The 27,445-nt window shown below is 34.6% G+C and overlaps 3 protein-coding genes across 7 annotated transcripts in view; all 3 read left to right on the top strand.

The window, feature by feature from the left end:
• Window positions 1-11,216, top strand: part of LOC149737652 (dnaJ homolog subfamily C member 17-like) — a 33,898-nt gene extending 22,682 nt beyond the window's left edge. For both annotated transcript variants that reach the window (XM_089873567.1, XM_089873565.1), the window contains one exon: window positions 10,927-11,216. Coding sequence is in view for 1 of the 2 variants with exons in the window: in XM_089873565.1 (XP_089729691.1) it covers window positions 10,927-11,067 (141 nt within the window). In the remaining variant the exon portion in view is untranslated. The remainder of the gene's footprint in view (window positions 1-10,926) is intronic.
• A 152-nt stretch (window positions 11,217-11,368) lies between these two features.
• LOC149737651 (adhesion G protein-coupled receptor L3-like) lies at window positions 11,369-20,286 on the top strand. 2 transcript variants are annotated; one of them, XR_016384517.1, is made up of 14 exons: window positions 11,369-12,559; window positions 12,694-12,747; window positions 13,263-13,313; window positions 13,616-13,645; window positions 14,034-14,126; window positions 14,336-14,395; window positions 14,642-14,716; window positions 15,104-15,214; window positions 15,691-16,457; window positions 16,758-16,989; window positions 17,236-17,432; window positions 17,786-17,972; window positions 18,233-18,419; window positions 18,874-19,011. XR_016384517.1 is itself a non-coding variant. In XM_089873547.1 (14 exons), exons 1-14 carry the CDS (start codon window positions 12,511-12,513, stop codon window positions 19,095-19,097), a joined length of 2,256 nt encoding a protein of 751 aa, XP_089729673.1. In that variant the 5' UTR covers window positions 11,369-12,510; the 3' UTR covers window positions 19,098-20,286. The 2 variants fall into 2 exon arrangements, 1 of the variants encoding a protein (XP_089729673.1); XM_089873547.1 differs by having other exon boundaries at window positions 17,786-17,911; window positions 18,874-20,286.
• LOC149737650 (protein retinal degeneration B-like) overlaps window positions 20,147-27,445 on the top strand; it is a 24,895-nt gene continuing 17,596 nt past the window's right edge. For all 3 annotated transcript variants that reach the window (XM_089873543.1, XM_089873542.1, XM_089873541.1), the window contains exons 1-9: window positions 20,147-20,286; window positions 20,653-20,785; window positions 21,875-22,078; window positions 22,518-22,693; window positions 23,427-23,484; window positions 23,674-23,843; window positions 24,990-25,059; window positions 25,574-25,645; window positions 25,970-26,062. In XM_089873543.1, coding sequence (XP_089729669.1) covers window positions 20,209-20,286; window positions 20,653-20,785; window positions 21,875-22,078; window positions 22,518-22,693; window positions 23,427-23,484; window positions 23,674-23,843; window positions 24,990-25,059; window positions 25,574-25,645; window positions 25,970-26,062 — 1,054 coding nt within the window. In that variant the 5' untranslated portion in view covers window positions 20,147-20,208. The remainder of the gene's footprint in view (window positions 20,287-20,652; window positions 20,786-21,874; window positions 22,079-22,517; window positions 22,694-23,426; window positions 23,485-23,673; window positions 23,844-24,989; window positions 25,060-25,573; window positions 25,646-25,969; window positions 26,063-27,445) is intronic.

Raw genomic sequence — 27,445 nt, 5'->3', positions numbered from 1 at the left:
ACCCTTCGTTGCTCTACTGTCAGCTGACTTACCACGGTCGTAAATAATTAATCATTCAACAGACTTTGGCTTTCGCTTCGTCATCTAATTTCAATGATTACTTTGAACCCGGTTTGGCCCATTCGTCGATAAAGCCTTGTTTGCTGTATACGTATTTACCAACTCCGCTAATTACAAGGTTATATCATTCACAATTTACGCACAATATTGCTTATGCGTACTTTCAACACGTAACTTCCCAGACGCGCCGAGTTCATCAAAACCACATTATTGAACATACAAACCTTCAGCATTTAAATTCAAGTTGGCAAACAGAAACTTGATACAACTTAAACAACACTGAATTCACTATTCTTTCATCGATACCGTCCGCACCTCGCCTCAGCGACGCGTCACTGGTTTCCGATGGCAACAGCTTCACCCAGGTGCGAGCCTCTACCTAGGTTTCCCACCAAATAAGGTGTTTTACCCACAACCCATGCATGTTACCCCCAACCCCCTGTTACAACCAGCCTACTCCGATGTCAAGACTTTCTCACCACACCCGGTCAAGCGTGAGAACGACGCCCAGTTTTAAGATTCCAGACACATTGTCATGCAAATGCTTATAGCGGGAGTTTATACAAACATCGCAATTACTGTCAACCAGCACCGTTGAAATATGTGGTACAATAGCTTAAAGCTGAATTTGCGTTTGTTATTCCAAAGTCTTAGTCGACACGTGTCGTCTAAAGCCCTAGGCGTAAGGAAACTTGTATGCGACCACATCGACTCTAATGGTTCAAAGCGCAAACCACTCCAGAAAGCACGGCTTTTCAAAACTTTAAACCATTACCTTTTCTGCTCTATGAAAAGCAAAGACTTTGCGAAAATGTTTTGCACGGTATCTGATTACCTACTAGCTACTCATGACCCTTCGGAGCAATGCTACGTGTTGGCAACATGTTAAACCCGTTTTAGGATAATATGAAGACTTCAAGTCTGCGATATGTTCGTCATTACTGACCTGAGGGTCAAGCTCACCACGTGTAGATAAATTGAACAGGTACACCGCCACCGCCACTTAATTCAAGTGTATAAACGCCACGCTGCCACTTGTTTCACAAGCGCATTGAACCAATGTGCCCGCTTGACCTTTGCTTACTTCAGTCTACAGAGCTGTTACACGAGCACGAATATCTGCAAAAAGCTGCAAGTTGCAAATCACGAAATCACGAAATCGACCGGCTTTGGCTGAGTAAATGGCAAGTGTTTACCCATTGCAATGCAATTCCGCGCAATGAACGTAACAGGCAAAAATTATTTTTCAAAATGATGTCGAACAACATAAATCAACAACAATTCGATTGCTTACAAACCGCAAACAACGATCCTTAATTAAATGAAACCGATGAAGGAAGTTATCAGTAAAATCGATTTATTTAACCGAGCAATATCACAAATATTTACTCTATGCTGTTTTGATGGTGGCGCCTAACAGCTGAGGCTAGCAGATGTGGCTGTTTATCTCGCTAAGCCAGCAAGACTGCAAACATAAATTTGCTAACTCTTTCACTTTCACACTGCCATAGTACTGTTTATTGCTTCCATGATGTTTACTTGTGCCGCTCAAAGTATACATAATTTGCAAGACCTGCTAGAACAGCTAGATGCAACTTAAATAAGCACCCTTTCTACTGTAACCACATTCGACCTTACAATGATGCAGCAGGGTGCAGTGTTGGTTAAAAGCAGTCAGCGTTCTTCCCTCGTTTCTTTGTACAACAATTGAAATCGAGAACAACAAGTTCACTTTCGGCTATTGTGACGTAATAATAGCTTTGTTCGAGATAACCGCACTGATTCTGGGCGCCAGTCTTGAAACTTGATTGTCTAAAATTCCAGATTATCAATGTACTGTTACGTCTTGAAAGAAATTCCTATTAACTTAAAATTTCAGCCAAAATGTGTTTCACTGTTATTTGATACTAGAGGTTGGTAGAGTGTACACATTGGTGCAATTTAATAGCAACTCATTAACACAGGCCCCATTAAGTTGTTAATATTTAACAGGAATCGACCATGGTCCTTTACAGTCTACAACGCTCTAAGCCATCTGTAGTCTAGTTAATTCATGCGGAACAATTGCAATTGTTGGAAAACAAAGCAAGCAATTGTACCTTGCTTGTGTAGAAACTACAGTTATTTAGTCTGCGACTTCACCCTCGATATATTGTGCGGTTCACACGGGTTTAGCTTAATCAGACTTATTATTCTCGTAAATTACATCGGTAAGAGTGATGTATAACTCTTTGGTTTTCAACCGAATTTAAAAACAATAACAATCTGTCTGTATCGGCGATAACCTTGTACAGATAGTCAATTAAATCGCCCGATGTTCATAAATTTCCATAAAGGTTTCGTGCTAAACAAACAAGATAGAAACAGAAAGTACATAATCCAGTAGTTCCTAAGACCGAAATCGGCCCTGTACCCTCAGTTTTAGAGTAGACAAGTTAATTTTCCTTCCAGAAAAATTGGAGAAATGATATAGCCTAAACGCTCCACGGCCTAAAAAATAACAACTGATTTTAACAAAACGTCAATCTTTTATTGGCTCAAGGTCGATAAAGATAATACGTTATAATTGTTGATTCAAGGCGCCCTTTTCTTCTGGCGTTTATTATGAATGAACCCATATAGCTAGCCCGGTTAGAGAAATCAATTTACCCCATCACGGCATCACTTAATATACCAGGATAAGATAAACAACCATGTGATGTTTTTTTTTAACTATGTAATGAAACACGAAACCCTATAATACAAACAGAGGCAGCTCACCATAAGCACGGTAAAGGTTAGTGTTACTCAATTTTGCCTCGTACTATCCTTTGCCTTTTAATAGCTCCACCTAACTGTAAGTTTCATAAACATTTTTAGACCTATTTTCTTTCTTGGCAATCTCAAAACAAACAAATACCAAACAAATCAACTGTGTCCATATAACCACAACGAACGCCCAGCCTACTAACAACCAAGTACATAACAAGAATGACAACTTCCGATACTTTTCCTGTCAACATTTTGTAAAAAGGAAACATAAAGAGAAGTCTGAACTGAACAACACACTACGCTGTAAACAGGACCTCCAGTTCTGGCTGTCACGGAAAACTAGCATATGATATTCTATTCGAGTCCAAATTCCCGCCTACAGTTGCTATAACAAAAACTTTTACCAGCAAACACAGTCGACACACCTACAAACGTCGGGGTTGTCGTCGCTGTAGAGTTAACTACGAGTAACAAAATTGTGGTTCTTACTAACAGGTGTGGCTTTTACTGTTCCGTACTCGAGGGGATTGTCATTAAACGGACAAATCTCAAGGGAAAAGTTACGTTTAGTCTGCGCTATTAGGCATTTCTTTGCCTCATGCTGTGGCTGCCACAGAGAAACGTTTATTCAAAAAAGGCCGCGAAAAATATCCTGTTGAACGTAACAATTGCCTTTGATGACGCAGCTGCCCGGTCAACCAGCTTAGCAAACAGAAAGGCAACACTAGATAATTGCACAGTCAGTGATATTATCCTATTTTCCTGTTTAAAGTTGCGATAATCGGTCTTAGCCATGTGAAAACCGGCGATAGGCATACGTCAGGATATCACAAGTAGTACGTTGCCAAAACGATCTTACATCATGCTCCAATTTGACCCTTTCTTCGTTTACAGTTCTTACTCGCACAGTGAACTAAATCAAATGATCTTAAATAATTCAGTTTTGAAATATTTCGTTATGAAAATCGTTTTTACGCACTGCTGAGCCTAAAATAGAAAATTCAATTTCCTGGTGCATTGAAACTTGTAACCGTGCACGAGTCACAAGACTAACTAACATTCATAATTGTGCTGTAACTATAGTAACTGAAGTAAATGTCTACATACGTGGAAGCAACTTATGAATATAACGTTGACACGTCACTTGGTTTCTACTTGTTAGCAGCGTTAACTTGTCTAAATACGTCAGCAAATATTACAAATCCAGTATATAACTTAGTATTGTTGTTTACGGTCTTTGTTTCTTGACGCTTTTTTTAGGTTTGTCCGCAGTTTATTTTGTGAACAACAAAACTTACGAGTAGTTATGTTAAAACAGCCTAAACCTAAATATCTTGTTTTTTTGTTAAAATTGCGTTCGCACAGGTCTAAAATATATAGAAAACACGGGATATAAAACGAATTTGTTTTATATTACGAATTCTGCAACATATCGCGCTTTTTACTTTGACATAAAATTTTGGTTTTTGAAACGACTGACACGACACTGTACTTCCGTGTGAAAGAGAACTCACGAGACAAACATATAAGTTCGATGTAAGACAACCATTACACATGTTACTTTCGTATACAATGTTTCTTATACAGAATCAATATGCCTACTGCACAAAAATAGCAATGACCGCTTGCGAAACTAACTAAAAACGTGTTTATAATAAATAACAACCAAACACGAGTAAATAACAAGTATTTGTTAAATGTTACGCACCTATTTTCACACAACTCTACCTTATAACTCATACTTGTACTGGTAGCTTTATACCACATGTTAAACTGTACAACTACATAACCATATGCTCCAATATGTTTCAACCTTTCGTTTCCAAAATGTTCTCGATGTAATCATTGTTGCGTCACAACCAATGTTTCCGGTGCATGGTTACTGCCCAATTAAGGTTTCTGTGATGTAACAATACCAATCTCGTGGTTCAATGGCCTTATGACCAATTAGTTCATTCTATAAAAGGAAAACCCTAATTCAGCGATACTTAGCTTAAAGCTTTTATCCGAGAATTTCCTATTTTAACCGGTCAATGCTTTTTGAAGCAAATACGGAAAAATTTTTCTACTACGCAGTGCTATATAAACTCTCTGTGCTGTTTTGCTTGTATCTTTACTACAAAGCGAACTTTTGTAATATAACAACACATACCTTTAGAAGCAGTTACAGTATATATATTTTGTCATACGTAAAATAATAGAATATGTACCAAAAGTTTCCAAGAAAATATTTGCCGAAATGTTCGGATTGGTTTGTCTTATTTCCTGGTACCATTTTGACGTCATTATTTACGCTATGAACGCTATTGTATATCGTTTATCGTTACTGGTGTCTCGTTGGTTTTGAAAATTCCGTAACGGTTATGTTTATGTACCGTATACACACCCAATGTATTTACCTAATGTCTAATTTTCGAATCTTTTTAACCTGACTTTTTCAGCGAATTTAGACATTATTACCTTGTTTGCAGTACATGGTATAGTTTACTGTTACTTTCACGCTAATTTGTCGCGTTTTTATTTACGGACCTATATGATACTCGGTAATAGAGTATGTCCGAACAGAACTATAAATAACTCAGTTTAACATTCTAAGGTAGTTGCAGCATGAACTATGAGACCAAGTCCTGTCCTTTTATGTTTGATCAACAGACTAAGTCACCGCGATCTCGGGTTATTTCTCGATAATCGTGTTATTACGTCATTCGTCTCGTTATTCACGTTTATTTTTGCCGATTAAATTTCGTTTTCCGCAAAACCACGCTTTCGCTAACATCATTCATTCAGTTCCCAGATACAATGAATTAATTCATGCTCTGTTAAGGCGTAAAACCCGACAATTTTACGTGGTCTTTGCCCGACAATTTAATTGGATTATTATCATAACGTCATGGGCACTTTTTCGGTGTCCGTTGTGGTTAAGTGACTTGAACAGGTTATGTCATCTAACCTTGCTTAATTAACAGGTATTAGGACTTTATCTGAAAGTGTAAAATTAAAGTTTTGGTTCTGCCGGTTTTCGTGGTAAAGATTTACAAATACCGTACTAACAAATTCTTAAAATAACTTGTACCGTTTTTCCACACTGTTTTTATGCTAAACTTGCAGCTCAATACTTCGTTTTTCCATTCTCTAAAGAGTCTAAATTATTAAAAGAAACTTCATTCTTTCCGATCGTGCATATTTTGACGCCATATACCTACGTAGAAAAGAACAATCGTTGCCGTCATAGAAATAGTATATGCGGTATAGATATTAGAATCTGTATGGTTGCTGTGACGTAATAATCGTAAAAGTTAATCTACAATGACCTTTTCGGTAACGACAAATAGATGTATCAATAACACACGAATCACCTATTTAGTTTACTTAACACGGTGTATGGGTGTTTGATGCATCATAACAAACAACTTATTGTCTACATCTTGGTTAGATTTTTCGTAATGATTTTTTGCGGTCAACTAATTAGTCATGAAGGGTATTTGAAGTTGGTTGTTACGAAGTTTTTCTGTAAAAATCAATTGTTTTTGTTTGTGGTTAGGGTTGTATAAGTGTTGTTCTGTATGTAATTGTTTAGGAATTGTTTTTGGAAACTTCAATTTTTTATGGTAGGTGCAGTGGGGTAAGACGGTTGTACCGTTAGCATATAAACATGGCATTTTATAATCGTGTTTTTAACCACTAACAACGGACGTGAGGATAAGGTTAAATAATCCTTTCAATATACCGTTTGTTTACTTTAAATGGCGTAAAAATAATGAAACTGTGATGTTCTTACCTAATACAATCAAAATACTATATACAATCAAAATGTCTTTCACGTCAATTTAAAGTCGACCATTCCTAGTACTCTCGAGATCCTAAATACCCACTAACCACAAACCCTTTATTTTGATGGCTTGGGTGCGATCTACGTTAATCACTCAACATTTATATCGTTTGTTTTTAAAATCGGCAATCAACATCTTACCCCACTCTACTATACACATGCCTCATGCGCAAAAATATTATCTGTGAAATCGCTTTGAGGGACATAAAAATGAAAAAAATAAAAAATTCTAGACAACTTGGGCGTGCTTATAAGTGATTTTTATTTTAATTGCATTTACCCAAGTATTTTACTATCTCAGTTTACACAGGCGGTATTGGCTTGTCTAGGAACGATGAAAGAGAAATTAAATCGACCGTGTCTCTTCGTTTCCTATCAGCTCAATTGCTGGCACTGATTGACGTTATAATAACTATAAGGGACAGCATTTGTGAGATTAATAGACGATCTAAACTACCGACCGTTTCTTTTATCAGATTAACATAAATACTAAAGAATCTCGGTTCAAAATATATCTTAAACAACGTAGAAGTTTCAGTGGCAAAATGTATTTGATTTTGTTCTTATTTCAAAACTTGGTTTAACAGCTTTAATTACGTTGGAGACATCGCTTATTTTTATATCAAGGTTTATAAAACATTCTCAGTAGCCATTACATACTTTTTTTCTATATCTTAAATTAAAAACTAGTTTTGATTAGTTTGTGTCACTTGTACGTCATCACTCGGTCATCCTTCATTGACCAATCAGAATGCAGTAAGAGTGGATGACCACTGGTGACGTCACGAACAGGTGTACAGCGCTATCCCAACCTACATCATCGTCGAGACATGCCCGTCTTTTTGTTGTTCATCGGGCAGGTCTTAGTTGTGTCTACATTTCAAGGTCTCTGGTTTTAAAAGCTGTTACACTTTGCGAAAATAGGAATATTCCAAGCTTCCGTATTTTAAGTTATTTGTGTTTGAAAAAAGTTTTTCACATTATTGATATTTTTATTTTTAACTAGTTTTATGTGGTAGGGTGGGGGTAGATGGGACACTTTTTAAAAATAATATCCAAGTATCCTGATCGTGTTTTAAACAATTAACAACGGTCTATGGGAGTTGCGAGGGTACGGTTTTATAATTTTTTGATATTCTTTGTTTACTACTAAATGGGACGAAAAATAGAATAAAAAGGTGTCTTACCTTCCCCACCCTACTATACGATACTCGAACTGCTACCCACTTAATAAAATTACAACGGCATTTTTTAGCTTAGATTTTAAAGTGTTTGACTTAATTTGGCCATTCGGGAAAATGCTATAAGATGGTATAAAGTAATCCTGGAAATGTAATCATATGTGTACGAAATACCAGACGCCGTTAAAATAATTTTACGAACCGCTGCGCCTAAATAGGTGTACGAAACACGAATTACGAGGGAGCTTTATATTTCGAGCCTAAGTTAGATTAAAATATCTCGCTGTCTGAATCTAATCTCGGGTCACTGCCATTGTATTTCGACGCGGTCTCGTTTCCAATGAATGGCTTGTTTATGACGTAACAGTGACGCATGTCCTGTCGGATTCCAGAATTGAATTTCAGTACTTTCCGCTAGAGCGATTTACACTATAGGTGTTTTCACTTCGATTGCTGAACTCGTGATATGTTTGTTAAGACGATGTCTTGTTTAATTGACCTGTATAAATGTGTCTTGCTTTTTCGGTATACTAGGGTGGGAAAAACGGGACATTTTTAGCACATAATATTCAAATCCTGATTGTCTGTTCAATAATTAACAACGATCTATGAGAGTCGCCAGGATACGATTTTATCATTCTTTGAATGTTCTTCGTGGTTTACCACAAAATATAAAAGAAAACAGAATAAAACTGTGGCCCATCTTACCCCACCCTACTATATTACCTATTACGATCTAAAACCTATACATGACGTATTAATTATTGTAAGATTAAGAAATCCTATTGAAAATGATGCGGATTACTGTAAACAGTGTTATTGTACAGAATGTCATTGAAAATATGACGTAACTTTTGGGTTAACTTTGTACAAGTCACTCCCAGTAACAAATTGGGATATACAAACTAGATATTATGAGTTATGTTGATCTTTGTGTGTGAGATTGCCTGCTTTATTTAAAAACAAGCCTGGCTATTGTTCCTAGGTGGTCATAAACACATATGTTGCTTCTATTGTTCTCAAGTCATTCTAGTAACCGAAACTTATTTGTTTTGTACCGTGTTTGTGGCCACAGCAGTTTTATTATTGTATAGCATTGTTTTTATCATAGGATAATAGAATGATGCCACAACATAGTCTACTTTGTTATTATTTTCAAGAATTCCATTCTTATGTAAAGATGTACTATACGAATTACTTTATATATTCAAATTGTATTATATTGTGGCCCGAAAGGTTAGGTGTTCATTACCATTGCACTAAAACAACCAAAATTGCTTTAAATATTTATGTTTTCTGTGTTGCGGTTTTTATTCTGTTTTCGCTGTATGAATTAATTCGCCCCTGTCAATCATTTTACGTCATAATCCACACGCTATTTCGGCTTCCGCGCTATTTTTACGTCACATTGGAGTAGGTGCGTATTCAAATGTCTTCATTCAAATCAAAACAACAACTTGAACTCGATACGCAGTCAAGCGAAACCAATGACATTGTGTCGAAACAATGCATTTTTCAGTTGCATTCTCGACAGTCAGAACTAAATTCGCCAAAACACAAATCTCGGTAAAAATATTAAATGAAATACTGTACTATAATATATGTATATGGAGGTATATATCGCGAATTACACATTGTATTAAATAAAGGGATTAATTCGGTTACAATATCATTTAATCCGCATACTACTTGACCCTTAACCCGAAATCTTAACCCGTAACCCGAATAATAATAAATCAAAACCGCACAGTCAATAAACAATACTTTTAATCCGAATATTGAGTAATGGAAATACCACAGCTGGTACATTAAATCTTCGACCTTGGATATCGCCTTATAAAAAAGAATGTTGGCAATATTTTTCTAGTAGCATTATCTAATGTTGAATCTTAACTGCGTTTTGATATTTAACGATCATTTTCACAGTCCGAAAATTAGTTATTTGGCGATGTACTTTTCGCTCGTGTCATATTCCATTTACATTTGTTTGATGCATTAAGAAAACACCCATACCATATTTTAGATATAATCCGTACTCTGCAAGTCGCTAAAGGTTATCATAAGTTATGATTTTGTAACCCAAGCCTAGGGTAGCGCTATATAAGACAGATTAAATGTACATCATGTACCTTGTCACGCGCGCATAGCCTTATTTTAACTAAAGTCCATAGAAATCATTTCTATGAATTTTGATTTTAACGACCTGATTACATGTTTTGGCAGCCACGCGTACGCTTTAACGTGTGCTATGTATAGATTAAAGTGCATTCAGGGTAAAGCAAAATGCATGTTTCCCTGTTTTATTCTTCCCAGGTACAAGATGTGTTAAACCGTTAGGTGTGTCCACTGTTTTGAGTAACATGATTCTCAAGTTGTAACTCGTTTACTTACCGTACAAGAAGTTGAAATTCTGTATTGTGTTACGAATTGTCGTTGATTTAAATTTATTTTAATCTCGATTGGACATGAGCCCAATGTGGTTAAGCAAAGACATGGACGTTAAGTGAACTTGTGCCAAGTTTAACCATCACTTATTTATTTACTGCATCTAATGCGGTCGAACGTACAGCAGACGCGGAAACCAGGGATAATAAACAGATGTCTGACTTTTACGGAAAACTTTCAGCCAGATACATTTGACATCAATTTATTTCATATGAGGATAAATGCGGTGTAATTTAACGATCGGCAGGTGTGCTTTAATCACTGGTGGATTTTTGTTTGATTTTTATAGATAAAGAACGCGCGAATTGAATCAATTTTTAAACCGAATACGCGAAGAACCTTTTTTAATCTATGTTTTTTTTGTTACCTAGCTGTATAAAACTAAGCATAACATACTATTATGCAGGTTACGGTTTTCATAATAGACAAAAGTAGTAGCGTTTCACCCTATGTCCGGTTCAATGTAAATTAATGTTAATGTTTTATATAAACGTCCCTATAATTAGTTTCACCTTATCGTGGCATAGCTATTCCGTGTCTGTCATTGTAATGCCTGGAAGAAACTACTGGGTTACTGATTTAATCCAACTTAAATTTGTTGTGGCAGTGGGACTGCATATGGCTGGAATGCAATAAATTAAAAACGTTTTTTCGTCACAGTCAGCTTCCACTAGTACCTCTGCGGCGCCGTCTAGCAGTAGTAATTTCGGAACAAGTGACGATTTTGAGGAAATGGTTCTTCGAAAGCTAAGAAAAGCTCAAAGAGTGAAAAACCAGATATTGACTGAAGAAAACGGATGAAAATACTTTCTAGAACCCAGCGTAACTTTATCGCAATGGCCAGTCTCGTGCCGTGGAAGAGTCGGAGTATTTTATCTAATATTTTATGTTTTAATTATTACGTGTGCATTCTATACAATAAACCATTTTATAAACCCGTATTTGCAAAACTTGAGTCACTATTTTACTGCTCATGGAAAGGTGTCCCATCTTCCCGCAATCTACTATGTACCACGCGTAAGCAAGCATAGGCCAACGTCGTCTTGGCAACCGATTCCGCTGCATGCGACAGTTGCGATGTTGTATATTTCGCTGCTAGAATTCGGAGACGCACCAGTCACCAACTGCATATTTTCGTCGCTTGAATTTTAAACCAACCACTGTACATTTTTTAAACCATCCGCTTCTCATCTAAAATACGTCGTGTGACGTATTTTAGAAATCAGGCTCGAGGTGTATGAAACCGAACAACCTTGTGGTAACGACTTTTGCCGCCACGCGCGGAGATTACCAACGTAACCATTATTCGTACAGTCTTAGCTTTGATCTTATTTGCGTTAGGTTATAGGCTACTATCCGTTTAAAATGACTTGATGCATGCAGGTACAATGCAGCTTTGCAGTTGAATTGACCGAACCAGTCTAAAGTCGTGTAAACTGTAGATAATTATTAGTACTCGCGCGTGTTTTATATTTGTTTGTCGTTGTTTGGCAGATTTTGTTTTATGATTTGCCAGCAGTTTTTGTCAAGTCTAACTTTTTTATTTGCACAAGACCATGCTGGTCTCAAACATTCAAAAAAGTGTATTTGGGGTATTTTGGAAAACTATAGTCGCAATTTATACCTACAGGGTGGCCGTTCCTAATATATGTCGATTAATTGTGGTTTCATGAAATAATATGACAACAATAAAACTAAACTCAAGTTAACAATACAATTTAAAGAACACGGCTGTAGAATAATACGACCACTAACACCAAATACGACGATTTCATTATCATAATTACGCGGCTGTACCATGAATATTGTATGAACGATCTCATTATTGGGATAAGCAACAATAGCTGTGTCATTTCCTAGCTTTAAGTATATGTATGCGAGGAAGCGCAGTCGCAATAAATTGCTCCAGCGATTCTATGCGGTGGCTGCTAGCGTAGAACTTAAATGGAATAAAAATAATTTGTTTACCAGTTGGAGCAGTTTATAGTACTGTGGGGAAAAATGGGATACCGTTAGCACCTAAACTCCCATATTTGTTATCGTATTTTTAACAATTACCTTTATACTTGTGATTACATTTCATGAGTATTTTAAGTGAATATATTCTGTAAATAAAAACTCAAATAGTAAAACCAGAATAGATTTAACACGGGTGTTTCGAGGGTTAAAATAAGATATCTTAAATACGTTTTAGGTACATTTTAAACAGGCATAGGTCGGTGATAAAGATACAAACCTGCGAGGATGAGATTTGTATTTTTAATAATTGTCGTTCTACGTGTTAGTTGTCAAGGTAATAGTTTGATTATTTGTTTACTCATACAAGTACATTAAAATCAGCCAACCCCGTTAATTGAACCAAGCCAAACTGACCCGATTAAGCTAGTTTGACTGTATTGTTATTAACCACAATGTTATTCATTGCAGGTTGCACCGTGTTGCGATGCTGGGGTACAGATACAAGTAAAGATCTGGATTGCTGTAAGTTTGTTGTTCACATTCATAGCCTATATAGGTCAAGCACTCACTTATTACAGGATATATTTAACAAAGTTAACGCGTACGTGCCTGGCGTATGGATGTTTATATGTTAAAGTTTTTGTCAGAAACTAGGGCTTATAAAATATTTAATCGGGATTTTCCTAAAGCATTAGTTTCGACCGGGTTTTTCGTTACGATTTTTTGTAATATCTGTAAAATATATACAAGGATGGGGGAAGACGGGACTCATTTTAATGCAGAAATTAATATGTAAATGCCCTAATTGTGTTTTAAACATTTTAAAATGGTCTATAGGAGGCCGTAAGAATACGGTTTTATAATTCTTAGAATGTTTTTAGTTTAATACGAAGTGGGACGAGAAAATGGATTGAAAAGAGCCCATGTTTCCCCACTCTTATACACATTAACGTTCCTTAATTAGCCGAACTTACTAAATGACTGGGGTATATATGTTCAAATTACTTTGTTTCTTTTTGTTAAATTCTGCTTTACAGGCTTGGGAGAATACAATGATACACTCCTGACATGTACTACCATTGGGATATGTAAGTTATGTGGATTTGCAGAATCAATAAACCTAACTATATGAAAAATACAAATTACAACGCATACTGCATAATGTTTATTTTTATGAATGTTTTTTGTTTACTACCAAATGGGACGAGAAAATGGAACGAAAAGGTGTCCCATCTTCCCCCACCCTACTATATCTTGCATATTTTGACTAAAGAATGTTGTTTGTAAAAATCTCAAATGTACCAAAATAGTGTTGTTTGTTTATACTAGCACACATGAGTGTATAGTAAGCCATAAACACAAACGAGATTTAACAATGTAATTTTCTTAGGGGATTCCGATAAGATCCATCTCCCAACAAGTAAGCAGCCCCTACTTATGGTCCGCATGCAAAATTTATCACTTCGTATAATTATTAAAACTAAGAAATGGTTGAGACTAAAATGTATATACCAAATGTAAGATAAGAAACATAATTAGTTTTTGCATAGGACCGCATCGTTTGTCTTGTTAACTATGGAGTTTTATTTTTTTTCTTGTAACAGCATGCCTACTTGTACTATTTGCGATGTGCATTATCACATGATTACTGTCCTATAAGCACCAATCGTGTCGAAATGGCAATATCACGGACATGGTTTGTACAGTACAAAAAGTAATAATTTGACACCTTAATTATCTTTTTTGAAAACCTCGTTTTGATCGAACGAATGCTGTTTCATGCCGAATGTTTTGCTTTGTATCTCTAGTATCACCAAGCACATGTTTCTACACAACGAACTGTATTACGGCTTGGTTCGATCATTCGCAAGGATATTTCGTTGTCAAACTTCAACCACAGAGTTAGTCCATCTTGTAAAGTATAGTAAATTTAAAATTAGATACAAACTAACATTATGATTTAATTCTATAAACTTATGATTTATAAAAAAATAACTTGTATTGGAATTTATGTGCCAACAGTATCTCATCTTACCTAACAGTGTCTAATGTAACACGAAGTAGCCTTTATGTTTTATACGAATACATAACTGATGTACTAATGTTGCAGATGGAACATCAGTGCCCGTTACGGACAACTACAGTTTACATTTTCGTGGGTCGCAGAAATGTAAGTTTTGTAACATTTAGGTGTAAAACTTGAATGGAACTAAATAACCCTTTAGTGATGTAATGGCAAATATTTTACAAATATTTATCATATTTTAGTTTTGCAATCGGTTTTAAAATACCTTATTAATTAAATCCGTTTATCTATACTAAACAATAACGTTTTTGATTTGTTTTATCTCAAAATGCGTGTTTTAATGTGTTTTTTTTTGCAAGTGTAAATCGCAGCTTGTTTTAATGTCTGCAGGTTGTTCTGGTGTGGCTGCGAATATAAACCCACCCATCTGCAGATCACAACGTAATGCAACGACTGTTCCAACAGGTTTGTTGTTCTACCTTATTTTGAGAAACATTTGAAACACACTTGATAACCTATAGTATAAAGGGACTTAGAAATGGTGCTTTTCTTTGTGCGATAAAAGCCCTGGTACTGAAGAATAATTTTGATATCACTGAAACAGATATAGGAATAGGCTAGTCCGAACTTGTTCGGTGCCGTGGCTAGCGCTCCCGTCTCTCGCCCATGAGTTATAAGTGCAAAGTTCGACACTGCTACTCTTTACATATTTATATATGTATTAGTATATAGGTACTCGTAAGCGTGCAAGTGCTGAGGTGTGAAACAGAACAACCGTTTTTTAGCGACCGCCGGTGCCCCTCCTTGCGAGAATAAAGCATTTATTCGTTCAAATATACGCTGCATTTACAGATACAACACTTGGAAAGACAACAACGGCTGCCTTTACAACACCAACCAGTGGTATGGTAGATATCTTGACATCATCACCTACAACATACACCTATACCACTACATCAAAAGGTAAATGACAACAAATAAACGTAGTTTACATCGCTTTTATCTGCGTCGTTTATTTTTAGATGAATTATGGTACTTATTTATTATGACGCCCAAACAAGTTACCACGTATGTACCTTTGTGGGTAATAATATCCAAATATAGAAGCCGTTTAAAAAATATCCTTTAATCTGTAGGCTAATAGCTTGGATTATTTTTAAGATAATTAAACATTTTTATATGCGGTTGTCGCCTCGCCAGGTGTATATTACTGAAAGAGATCTTCTGGCAATTGTTTGTATTAAGATTTCATCTTTCATGCGGCTAAACAGGACCAACGTTTCGTCTGTAATATACAGCTGGGCATAATTAGGTTTTATTTTGTCTTGTCCAAAGACACATACAGAAATTTGGCAGACAAAACGTTATAGTCTTGATCACAAAACAAATCATTGCCAGAAAATCTATAATGTAGACGAATATTATGTATTTGTTTAAAGACGAAACTCCCAGCCCCGATAAAGAAAAGCTGAATACTACGTCAGTGAAGATTTACATCATCTTGCAGCAAATGGCGAAGGAATTTCAGTCTGAAGATTTCGTCAGTGTTCAGAACATCACTAAAAGCTTGGAAGAGTTAGAAAGCGCTGCTGCTGAATTTGCGTTTTCCATTACAAATGAATCTGCCTCTGCTATATATGGGGAAGTAGAAATTGGGGTAACTGTTTCAAACTCTTCCTCAAAAAGTTGTTTTAGAAACTCTACTTCCCACGAAGATTGTCTGCTTGGTTTCTCCAAGGTAGCTATTCCAAACATTGTGGTCGAAAACGGTCAACTTGGAAAGAACTCGACTTCTATATTGGTAGCAACACAATTTAGATTGCCAAATGTGATTCTTGAAAAACTTGAACCGAAATATGAAGAAAAAGGCACCGAATTGTTCCAAACCCAAAAGTTTGTCGATCACACCGGTAGCCAGTTATCCGCGTCTGTGTATGATAAAGCTACAAGGAAAAAACTGAGGTCTTCGCTGACGTACCTCATGAAAACGAAAGGATTTACATCTGGCCATGAAATTGGAAAACGGAGAGTCTCCTCTATAACGTATAGCTGCGAATACTATGACGTCATCCGGCAGCAGTTTTCCTCGACCGGATGTAGGCTGATGACGTCAGATGACGAAGATGTCACGTGTTTTTGCAACCACACAACAATATTTGCAGTTCTGCTTTCAGTCACAACATTTCAACCACCTCTAGCGGTTAAGGTTCGTGAAATGTTATGTTGGAAAAATAGTATAGGCCTAGTAGGTTAGGGTAAGATGGTCAATCTCTTTATTCTCTTGTATTGTCCCATATTTGGCAGTAAACCAAAAAAATATATAACAGTAACATCAAGACTCTAAAAGAGGGTTCTTATTTGTTGAAAACGCGATTATGAAATATGGGATATTATGTGCTAACTGTAACCATCTTACCTTACAATACTATCAGTATGTATGTTTATGTTTATCTCGATTTAGTTCTTGACTGATCTGTCGATCAACTCAACGCCTTACCATGTACAGGTGATATCATACGTTACGGAATCATTATCCGTCGTCTGCCTTATCTTTACACTGGTTGTGTTGGTTCAAGTTCGGAAACAGCTCCGCTCTGAACGTACCGTTGTGCAAATAAACCTCACAGCTTCCTTGCTGCTTCTTCATCTCTTAAACATCATTCACGAACTCGCATATCTTCACACCGTTTCGTGCACAGCTTTGACGTTTGCCTTGCACTTTTTCTTGCTGTCCTCTGGTAAGTGTATAGCTATAATAGATGTAATCTGTTCATCCCAGAGTGACAGGGCAACGACCGCCTTTATAACACGGCTGTCTGTTTCACACACCTTGAGTACGCTTAAAGTTACCGCCTATATAACTTTGCGTGTAATATTTTTCGGCGTTTTATGCATGGCTGACAATTTAGACAACATAAGCGATCCTCGAATCCGTGAAGTCTGAACTGAACAATGGCAGGTTTTTAACTGAATGCTCGGTACAGGTGCTTGGATGTCTCTGGAAGCTTTCACATTAGCGATGATGACATCTCATAAAGCTCTTTACTTCGATTCTGTAAGCAGAAAGAAACTTTACATATTTCGTGTTTTTCTTGGATGGGGAGCCCCTTTTATGGTTGCCATGGTTACTTTTGCAATCGGGATGTCGACCGGAAACTACGTGAAGAAAACGGAAGCTCAAGTAAGTTAGCAGCAGGATAAAGTTATCTTATTATGAAAGTATTATTTTACTACCAAATATAACGATGATTGAATAAAAACATGGACCGTCTTATTCCCACTTACACCTATATAGAAAAAAAGTAGGGAGTGTAGCGTAGAACATCTTTTTATACTTTCCTGTCGCATTTGGTAGTAAACAAAGAACAAGAATTATAAAATCGTATCCTCACGACGCCCAAATACCGTTGTTATTTGTTTAAAACAAGAACAGGATGTTTGGATATTATGTGCTAAAAGTGTCCCGTCTTCCTCCACCCTACTATATATAAATATAATATACATGTAAATTACGGCATATTAACTCCGTCCTAGATTCGAGGATTTGATGCAAACGAGTTCGATCGATGTTGGTTGACAAATAAAGGAGGGGTGTTGCTGGGAGCAGCTGTCATACCACTTGCTCTTATCTGCGTAGTTAATCTTGCCGTTGCAGTCAAGGTAATGCCAGTAAATTTGAACATATGTTGCGGTTTCTATATCGCATGTACAGTACTGTGGGGTAAGATCGATATATAAATAAGGACAATAAATGAGAATGAAAACATAAAGCATCGTACTCCAACTTATTCTATGTATATACCTTATATATATATGAGCCACTAGCGGATTATTTACATTATGTGTGCTGGTAGCAGAAGAAACAGGACACTTTATACCATTTCTACGCAATTAGATGCTGTTATTGCCTACTGGTTGTGTATTTCCAGCAGTGTTGCAACTTTAAAATATCCTCTGACAATTTTCTCCACTATTTAATAGGTTCTACTTTTCATCCACGAGAAAAGCAAGGAATCTTTAAAGTTTCTCCCGATGCCAGGTAAGGTAAACCCGACAGATCCAGCAAAGCTTACCAGGATAGATATGACCCATGTTAAAGCGGCATTAAAAGGATTCATCTTTTTATTCCCCGTTCTTGGGCTGCCGTGGATTCTAGGCTTTTTAACAGGTAAATAGCAGCTAGGAGTAAGATGGCTCATGTTTTCGTTTTCGATTGTCGCCCCATTTAGTATTAAACGAAGAATATTTATTATAGAACCGTATCCTCATGACTCTAAAAAGCGATGCCAATCTTTAAAAAGGGGCTTAGAAATCATGGTATATTATGTGCTAACGGTATCCATCCTGTCCAACAGTATATATGGTTAATTTGAAATTGGATATGCAAGTTTTTTTAAAAAAATCACATCCCCATCTCAAATTTCCAAGCTTGTTCATTTATATCCACACTTTCTGCTGGTAGCATATAAAATATAGGCCTACAGCTTGTCAAATCGAAGGCAATCTTGAATGGAAGTTTCAAACAATTTTGTGGAAAGTTTGCATTCCTTATGACAAAGTGTTGCAAAGAGTTCCTAATTAACTCATTTATGGTAGAAAGTAACCCGTTGTGTTTTTTTCAGGCATTGATTCTTATGAAGCTTCTGTTGCGTTTATGTATTTGAACGTCGTTTTGAATGGACTCCAAGGTGTCTTTCTGATGCTGATATATTGCGTAATTGGTAGTGATGTTCGCAAGGCATGGCTGAGGAAAATCAGCTGTGTGTTAAGAACCGAGGTTGGCAGCTCTACAGAGACGTCGGGCGGCGTCGTAGTTACAGCGCAAACTAGTTTGCCACGAACTTGAACTTCTTGATTGTAAAAGTTGTATGTGTAAGAATATTACAGACATGGTCGCTAAAAATAAATTTTACTCACACGATTTGCTTTAATGGTGCAAACAATATATTTGGTTACAAATACACTACTAAAGAATTTGTTTCATGTTATAACGAGTTTGTTTCATGTTATATTACGGTAATGTACGACGTTGTTTTTAAGTTTTGTCTTGTAGTGTCTCACATCTATTTTCCAGGTTATATGTTTCATTTAGTTCAGCTTACGATGTGTTTAAGCAACGCTTTTATGTCGCAGTGTTCTACCAGAAATGCATAAACGATATATCTCAACTAGTATAGTATCCCGTTTTATGTGTGGGGGTGATAAAACCATCCTAGCGTTGGTGGTTATTAAGATTTTACGCCGCGCAAGGGCGACGTTGAGCTAATGTTTTGAAAGTCTTTACAAGGAGAAAAGGGAAACGAGATAAGTAGACAACACAACACTGACATATTTACTCATAGTGTTTAGTGACGTTGTGTGGAGATGTTAATCATGTTTGCCAGTTGTTTCCTGCTTGTTATGTGTAGGGTATTTGGTTTAGTTTATTCATATGTTTGAATCATATACAAATACAATATGTTCAATATGCATTACCACTTTTAGGTGTACGCAGTCATTTTAGAATGTAAAGTGTTACGCATTGAATTATTTCCGATAATTTAAGTTCGTTTCTGGTAATTATAAATTTCGCGCTTGATTTAAACCGCTGTATTTCTTGGAAGTCTTCACTAAATGGCAGCTATTAAAAGCTTAACATTTATGTCACACATTAAGGCATGTCATTCCCTCGAGAAATTAATGTAATAAGAATAGATTGGCTGTAAATGGATCAAAACAGCTCCTGAAATGTCATTTAAAATCAAAATATGTCTACACAGAATAATTAATGATGTGTATTAAGTAGATTTCCTTCATTTTATGATTTTTTCCTTAATTGCAGCAGATTCTGTCGGATTTTGCAATTGTTCAGCAGTAGTACAACAAAATTCTTGTGCCACCAAACCTAGACAAATATAGTATGAAATGAAATTTTCTTGATAACTTTGTGTATTGGCATTGGAACTAAAAATATAATCATGTTGATTAAGGAATATAAGATTCCGATGCCACTCAGTGTACAGGAGTATAGGATTGCTCAACTTTATATGATACAAGTAAGATATATAGATTATATATATACCTACTTTTCACATAAAAAAGTACTTTATTTTTGCACAAAAAATAAAGTATTTTTTTTGCAATAGATAGATTGGCCTATGGTATTGGTTAAAAAATTATAATATATATATATTCATATATATATAAATAAATTAGTTGTATAATATATGAAAAGCTTTATTTCCCATTTTGTTAGTAAATATTCAGGTTAAATTTGCGAAAAATAAAAAAAAAATCTAAAAAATTTTTGATTTTTAAAACATCTTTTATAACCTTTAAGCTATATAACCATATGTTTAAATGAGTGGGCCTACTGTATACTTTCATATATATATATATATTATATATGTTTGTTATTTTAGAAAAAAAGTCGAGAAGAAAGTCAAGGCACTGAAAGCGGGGTTGAAATTATTCAAAATAAACCTTACAGTAATGGCCCTGGTGGGGACGGTCAATATACACAGAAGATCTATCACATAAGCAAACACATACCAGGTAACCAGGTATTAATAAAATGATGGTTTTATGACACTGAATATTGATTGACGTCAATATTTTTATTATGATCTGTTAATTTTATTCTTCTTTCACAAAATTGAAAATAATATGCATATAGTAGGGTGGCTGAAGGAGGGACGCCTTTAGTACATAATATCCAAATATCCTGATCGTGTTTTAAACAATTAACAACGGTCTATGGGAGTCTTGAGGATACAGTTTTATAATTCTTGGAATGTGTACTACCAAGTGGTATCAGAAAATAGAATGAATAGATGTCCCATACTCCTCTACCCTAATGTATATATAAAAAAAATAAATAGATTTTTTAAACCTACAAATTTTTCCCAATATGATTTTTTAAAGCATGTGATTCCTAGTAGCAATAACAGTGGAACAAATTGGGCTATTTTATTTTTGAAATATTGCAACGATTCCAGGTAATCGGTTTGACATTTGTTAAATACCAGGGTTTTCCGGTCATGATCCAATTGCTCAGTTTTAATAAATTTGCTTGAATCATTCCAATTTCCTGTATTTGTGTGCGGTGGATCTCTCTGTGCCTTAATTTAAACACAATGCTATAAATAGATTTAATTGCATTCGCTGTGGTTTACATGTGGCGCATATGAGTACTAATGGGGCAATTAATTGAATGTGTGGTTAGGGCATTGTATATTTGGCTAACCCTGCCAGAAGGGACATAATGTAGCTGCATTTGTTTATATATACATCAACCACACATTTTAACTGTGGAGTAATTATGGCGCCATGGCAGAGTGGTTAGCGGCTAGCGCGTCTGGCTTTAGCCCAGAGCTGAGAGGTAATGAGTACAAGGATTGCTGTTGTTACTTCTTGCTACCATTGCATGCGGCTGTGTGTGTCCTTTAGCAAGACACTTAACGGCCTTTACTTACAAAGTTACATACATGGTAACTCTTAAACAGCCATGACGCAAAAGACAGTTTGAAATAGAACACTCGTGTAAAATCGACTCTAATTACTCGCCTCCAAGGATAATAAGTTACATTCGTTCATATTTCATTCATACATGAATAAGTCCTAATCATTGTTTTACATTCTCAGGCTGGCTTGTTGCTATATTACCTAAGGATGCATTGATAGTAGAAGAAGAAGCTTGGAATGCTTATCCATACACAAGGACACGTTACACTTGCCCGTTCATTGAGAAATTCTCAATCGATATTGAAACTCGTTATTTTGATGATACAGGAGAGCAGGAAAATGTGTTTGATCTTCCAAATAGTGGTTTAAGAAGTAGAAGTGTGGGTGGGTTATATTATATTACTTAACTTACTTAATTATCAGTTTTTATTACATAGGCGAACGTCTTTTTCAATTTTTACAAAATCTAGAGTGATATTGTTACAGTTTCACTAATACATAGTTTTAAAGCATAGGGAACCTCATTGATTAATGTGAAGAGAAGAACCATTGATTAATGTGCTGTATATTCTAGCTCTGCTCTTTGCATAGATAGGCACCTAACAGCAAATTGAACAATGAACACTGTTTTAAATGTAAACCTAGGTTTTTATCCTTGTTTAAAAAACTATAGTTGTTTATAAATGATGGTGCATATTTTATATTTTGCCAAAAAGTGTTTTAAAAAAGTCACACTTATGTTTCTATAAATAATGGTTGTATTTTATATTCTACAAAAAAAGTTTTGCAAGAAATATATTTTAATATTTGTATTTGTTTTCAGATGAAATAGACATAGTGAATGAACAATCCAGTGATTACAAGAAAGAGGAAGACCCCCGTCACTATGTTTCCAAAGCAACAGGAAGAGGTCCCTTGTCTGATGATTGGCTAACGAATGCTAAGAAGTGCCCGCCTGAAAAACGAGGAAATTTCATGTGTGCATATAAGCAATGCAAGGTAGGTGAAGGTAGATTCAAAAAGAATAGAGTAAAAAAAAACTGTTTATACTACTGTGAAAAGTTTACTACTTTTTCTAAAAAGAAATTAAAAGTAAATTTGTTTTAAACGTAAATCAAAAAAATTAAATGTAAAGTGGAGGTCAACTTTTATTTTACTTTTTGGTCCTATTTGGTAGTAAACAAAGAACATTCAAGGAATTATAAAACCGTATTCTTATGACTCTCATAGACCGTTGTTAATTGTTTTAAACACAATCAGGGTGTTTAGATATTATGGGCTAAAAGTATCTCATCTTACCCCACAGTACAAAATTTTGTGTTGGCTCACATTTTACCAAATTGCATTATCATTTTTTGCAACAGACCATTTTCATAGTTGTATTAAAACTTGTAATGTATATGTATTTGCAGAGCTTCAATATATTATGTTCCGTAAACACTTTTATGACTTAGGTAACTTTGGTGGTAATTATAATATAGGTGCTTAAACATGTTGTAACTAAGTAGGGACTTAGCGCCTATGTAAAAACGCTTAACTTAATTGACAATATTTTGTAAAGTTTCAATCTCAGTTTGTTTAATAAATAAATCAAAATTTTTGGTACATAATCCAAACCAAAGAAGCAAAACTATTTTTTTCTTTTTTTAACAAAAAAATTAGTATATATATATATAATATTAAATATTTATAAATAAACATAACAGTTCAATTTTTTACCCTTTTATTTTAGGTGGAGTTCAAATACTGGGGAATGCAATCAAAAATAGAGAAATTTATTCATGACACAGGTATAATATAATATTAGTATAGAATTAGAATTACCTAACAATATTGTAAAAAAATGAGTATATATGTATATATATATTTTACCAAAAGTTCTGATCATTTTATATTTACTTTCATTCATTTTATTTTCGCTTAAATGATAATTGATGTAGACCAGTTTTCAATAACTTGCGACACAACTTTCTACTTAGGCTTACGGAAAGTGATGCTACGAGCTCACAAGCAAGCGTGGTGTTGGCAAGATGAGTGGTACGGACTAACCATTGATGATATACGGAAACTTGAAAAAGAAACTCAACTTGCACTTCAACTTAAGTTTGGTACCAATCCAGATATGGAAGATACGGAAAATACATTAACAGTAAGTTGTATTAACGTATATCTATGTTTGAGTTTTTATACACCGAGCTGTAGGTTCAGTTAATTTACTGAAAGCTCGTTTTCTGCTACCTTCGTTACCAGAATAAATAGCATTTATATATATAAAAATATATTTTTTTATATTTATGTAATTGTTGAAATATATATTTATTTCTAACTTTCTTTTTTATTATACGCATATATATATATATTTTAGCTTTACCACCAGGTATTAAATATTACTACGGAAATGATCTTCTGGCACAATAGGTTTTAACTTATAAATAAAGTTTAATAAAACCTGACATTTCGTCTGCCATGTAAGGAGACTGCGTCAAAGTCAAAATGTTAGTTTTCACGTAAAATCTAATTAAAAATTATTGTATCATCAGATTAGTTGCATAAAACCATATATTTGTCACATTGAGTTTTATTTGTAGAAACATTTTCTGAAGTGTGGTTTAATTAAACTATTGTGTTTGCTCTTGCTCACGTGCTGTCTATCAACAAGTTATAATGTATGGTAGTAAAATACTGTCTCATAAATCAGGCAAATGTACATTGTGTGTTCTTGACTTAGTTGTCCTGGAACGCCTTTCATAAATATTGGGATTATTTTTGTTACTCTTCAAATTTATTATACACTTATAACTTGTTGCTTCTGCATAAATCTTTCATGGTCACTGCCGGTAAATTTGTAGTGTAGTAGTGTACTCATAGAAACAAAAGCTGCAGTTTTTTTTATTGATTTTAAAGTAACAGTGTAACACAAATAAAAAAAAATGTAAACTTAAATAAACAAAAATGTTATATTGATTGAAAAAGTACATGTAAAAAATGTGTTTTTTTTACAGGCCTAATGTATGAAATATATAATGTGTACCCACTGCTCACAATGTTAATCTAGAAAAAAAACTTTGTTATTTTTAATTTATTCACACATTGTTTTACATAAATTGTATTTAAATAATCAAAACAACTAAGCACTTTCCATATTCTAACACAGGTTGAGATTTATATCAGTATCAGTTATTTTAATACAAACCCTGAAACTTATATCTGCACAAAATAATTTTTGTAACATTTTTTTTAAGATTATTCTAAATTTGATGTAACATTTTTTATAACATTATTCTTACATTTTCAGGATGGTGAAAATAAAGTTCAAAACAATGAAGACAATATTTCATCAAATTCAGTTACTTTAAGAAACACAAGTAAGTATTTGTTTATGTTTAATAAAAAAAATTTTTTTTCATCTTAGTTATTTTCTCATGTCATGAGTCATGCAGACTTTAAACCGGGTATTAATATATTAATTTTAAGTGAGTTTGACATGCATCCAATGCAGTGCTTCGAAATTGCTTAATGGCCTAAAAGTGGATCGCTATTAAATATGGTTTAGGGCAGGCCCCCCTACAGGGGTTAAAAAAGTATTTTTATAAAAACTGTTGTAAAAGTTGAATCATTTTTTATATGCTTACAAAAAATTTCACCTAACTTAGTTAATAAAAAAGCTATTAAATTTGATTTAGTACCCTACTACATTAAATCAAATCCTCTAAAAACTATTTATGTAAAAGTTAAATCAAAGTTAGGTAAATTTCAATTGCAAAAATTTGTATTTTAATCTTTAGTAATATTATTTATATACTAACGATTTCGGTCGTGCTATAAAAAGATCTTGCAGCACTGCCCCTAATGAGATCAAATCTTTTAATTTATTTCCAGCAAGGAGAAAAGTTTTGCACAAACAATCATCCAATATCTCTTCCCATTCGGTGCAGAGTAATCGTCTCGATGGTAAATATTTTATTGCCTCTTAAATTTAAGCTTGTTACTTTCCTATTAAATGTGTGTAGAAACAGAGTAGTTTCATCAGGTTTTTAATATAATCTTTTGCTGCTGTTGCTACAAAGGATATTATACTTACCCAAAGAATAATATTCAGGCAGAAGTTTTAATGTTGAATTTATAAAATCAATGTTTCATTCGCATAAGACTTGGCTCAAACAGGGTTATCACTTATCAGTTATGTAACATAATATTTTTGCTATTTCATATTATATTCAGGAACTAGATAGAATTATCTGATTTTGATTATAATATTACTGTTTTCCCCACTAGTCCCGAATAATATGCAAGAGATCGGCATTGAAGGAATACGAAGATATAGTTCCGATATTTCTTCTGATGAAGAAGAATTCTTTGATGCTCAAGGTAGATTTTCTTCTGTTTATTGTAGAGGATAAGGTTTAACCTATTTGAATTTCATTGTAATGCTTATGTATTATACTAAACTAACGAATTGCCAGAGTTACTGGGAAAGGAAAGGTGCACGCATTGCTGAAAATATATTGGGTTATAATTTAATTTTTTTGAAGATTTTTTATTTTTTGACGATTTTTTTTGTGTATTTTTTGAAGATTTTGGAATAAATAATATGAGAACAAGACGTTTGAACCTAAGTTTTCTAATATAATTCAAAAGTTTGTTTAATAATAAATATATTATGATCGAAACTCAATTGAGTGTTTAGTCTGAATTTCTGCACCTACAGATTTAGCACAAAGCATATTATGTTAATCGCATTGCCTTGCTATATGTCTTGACATTTAATATTGTAGCATGATAATGTCACAGTACATGGTTACGTTGCCTGCTGAACTTTAAATATCAGATTGGCGGTCTGTTCTTTATATAAACCATCTCGAAATAAATTTTATCTCAAGAATTATTTGTTTGTGTAGTTTCCCTTCACAATATTGACAGGTTTTCACTCATTGAAGTTTATTTTGACTCCTGTCTACCAAAAATACTTCTAAAACATATTTAAGTGTTTGTTTGTATGTCTGTGGGGGGTTGTGTACTTGTGTTTATTATTTGAACATAATATTTGTTGTTATTCAACTTATAGTTGTTTTTATTCTTTTGCAAAACATTTTCATTAGAGATGTAGTTATAAACACAAACGTTTGTTTATATTGTTCTGGTCAAGTTTTTATGCACTTGCCACTTTCTTTCAAATATTAAAATATTTTTTGGATAATGCGAACATTTATTGCTGGTCATGCTTCAAAATCAATTCTGTTTTTTACCTTCTGGATAAGGAAAGTAAATTTATTGCTGAGTCAGTAAAAACTAGTAGAAAACACTTTGAGTGGTCTCGCATAGAAACGAATGCATTTACCACTTCCCTGTCTATTTATAGCACCACGGTGCTCTATGTGCCATATACCTTGATGGCCCACGCAGGAAAACAGAGTAATCTACTTAGTCCTCCCAACATGAACTGTCAATCTTACTTTACATGTTATGTGATGAAACAAATTTTTGTGACCCTTCAAAAACAGAATTCAAAGTCCCTAATCCACTGGCTTGTTTATATGAAATCTGTTTTGAATTCCTTCAAGAAAAGCAATCTCTTAAAACCAGGTTTTCACTTCAAATGCCTTCTTAGGTATATAATACACTGTATAGATTAATCAGGACAGAGTACTGGTGTTGCAATGCAGACGCAAGTATTGATTCTGCCACAACCTATTGCAGCCTTACAACATCACAGGTTGTTGATTAAAATTGTAAAACAAAATGTAATCCACC

The sequence above is a fragment of the Ciona robusta genome, chromosome 3 (genome assembly GCF_009617815.1).
Source record: "Ciona robusta chromosome 3, ASM961781v2".
NCBI classification, from domain to species: Eukaryota; Metazoa; Chordata; class Ascidiacea; order Phlebobranchia; family Cionidae; genus Ciona; species Ciona robusta.
This window is presented reverse-complemented; position numbering and strand designations above follow the sequence as displayed.

Bases quoted from the DNA above. Each gene is read 5' to 3' on its own strand.
- LOC149737651 (XM_089873547.1), top strand. From the start codon at position 12,511: ATGAGATTTGTATTTTTAATAATTGTCGTTCTACGTGTTAGTTGTCAA. The intron at 13,646-14,033 runs GTAAGCAGCCCC...TTGTATCTCTAG, and splicing joins TAAGATCCATCTCCCAACAA to TATCACCAAGCACATGTTTC. The intron at 18,420-18,873 runs GTAAATAGCAGC...TGTTTTTTTCAG, and splicing joins GATTCTAGGCTTTTTAACAG to GCATTGATTCTTATGAAGCT.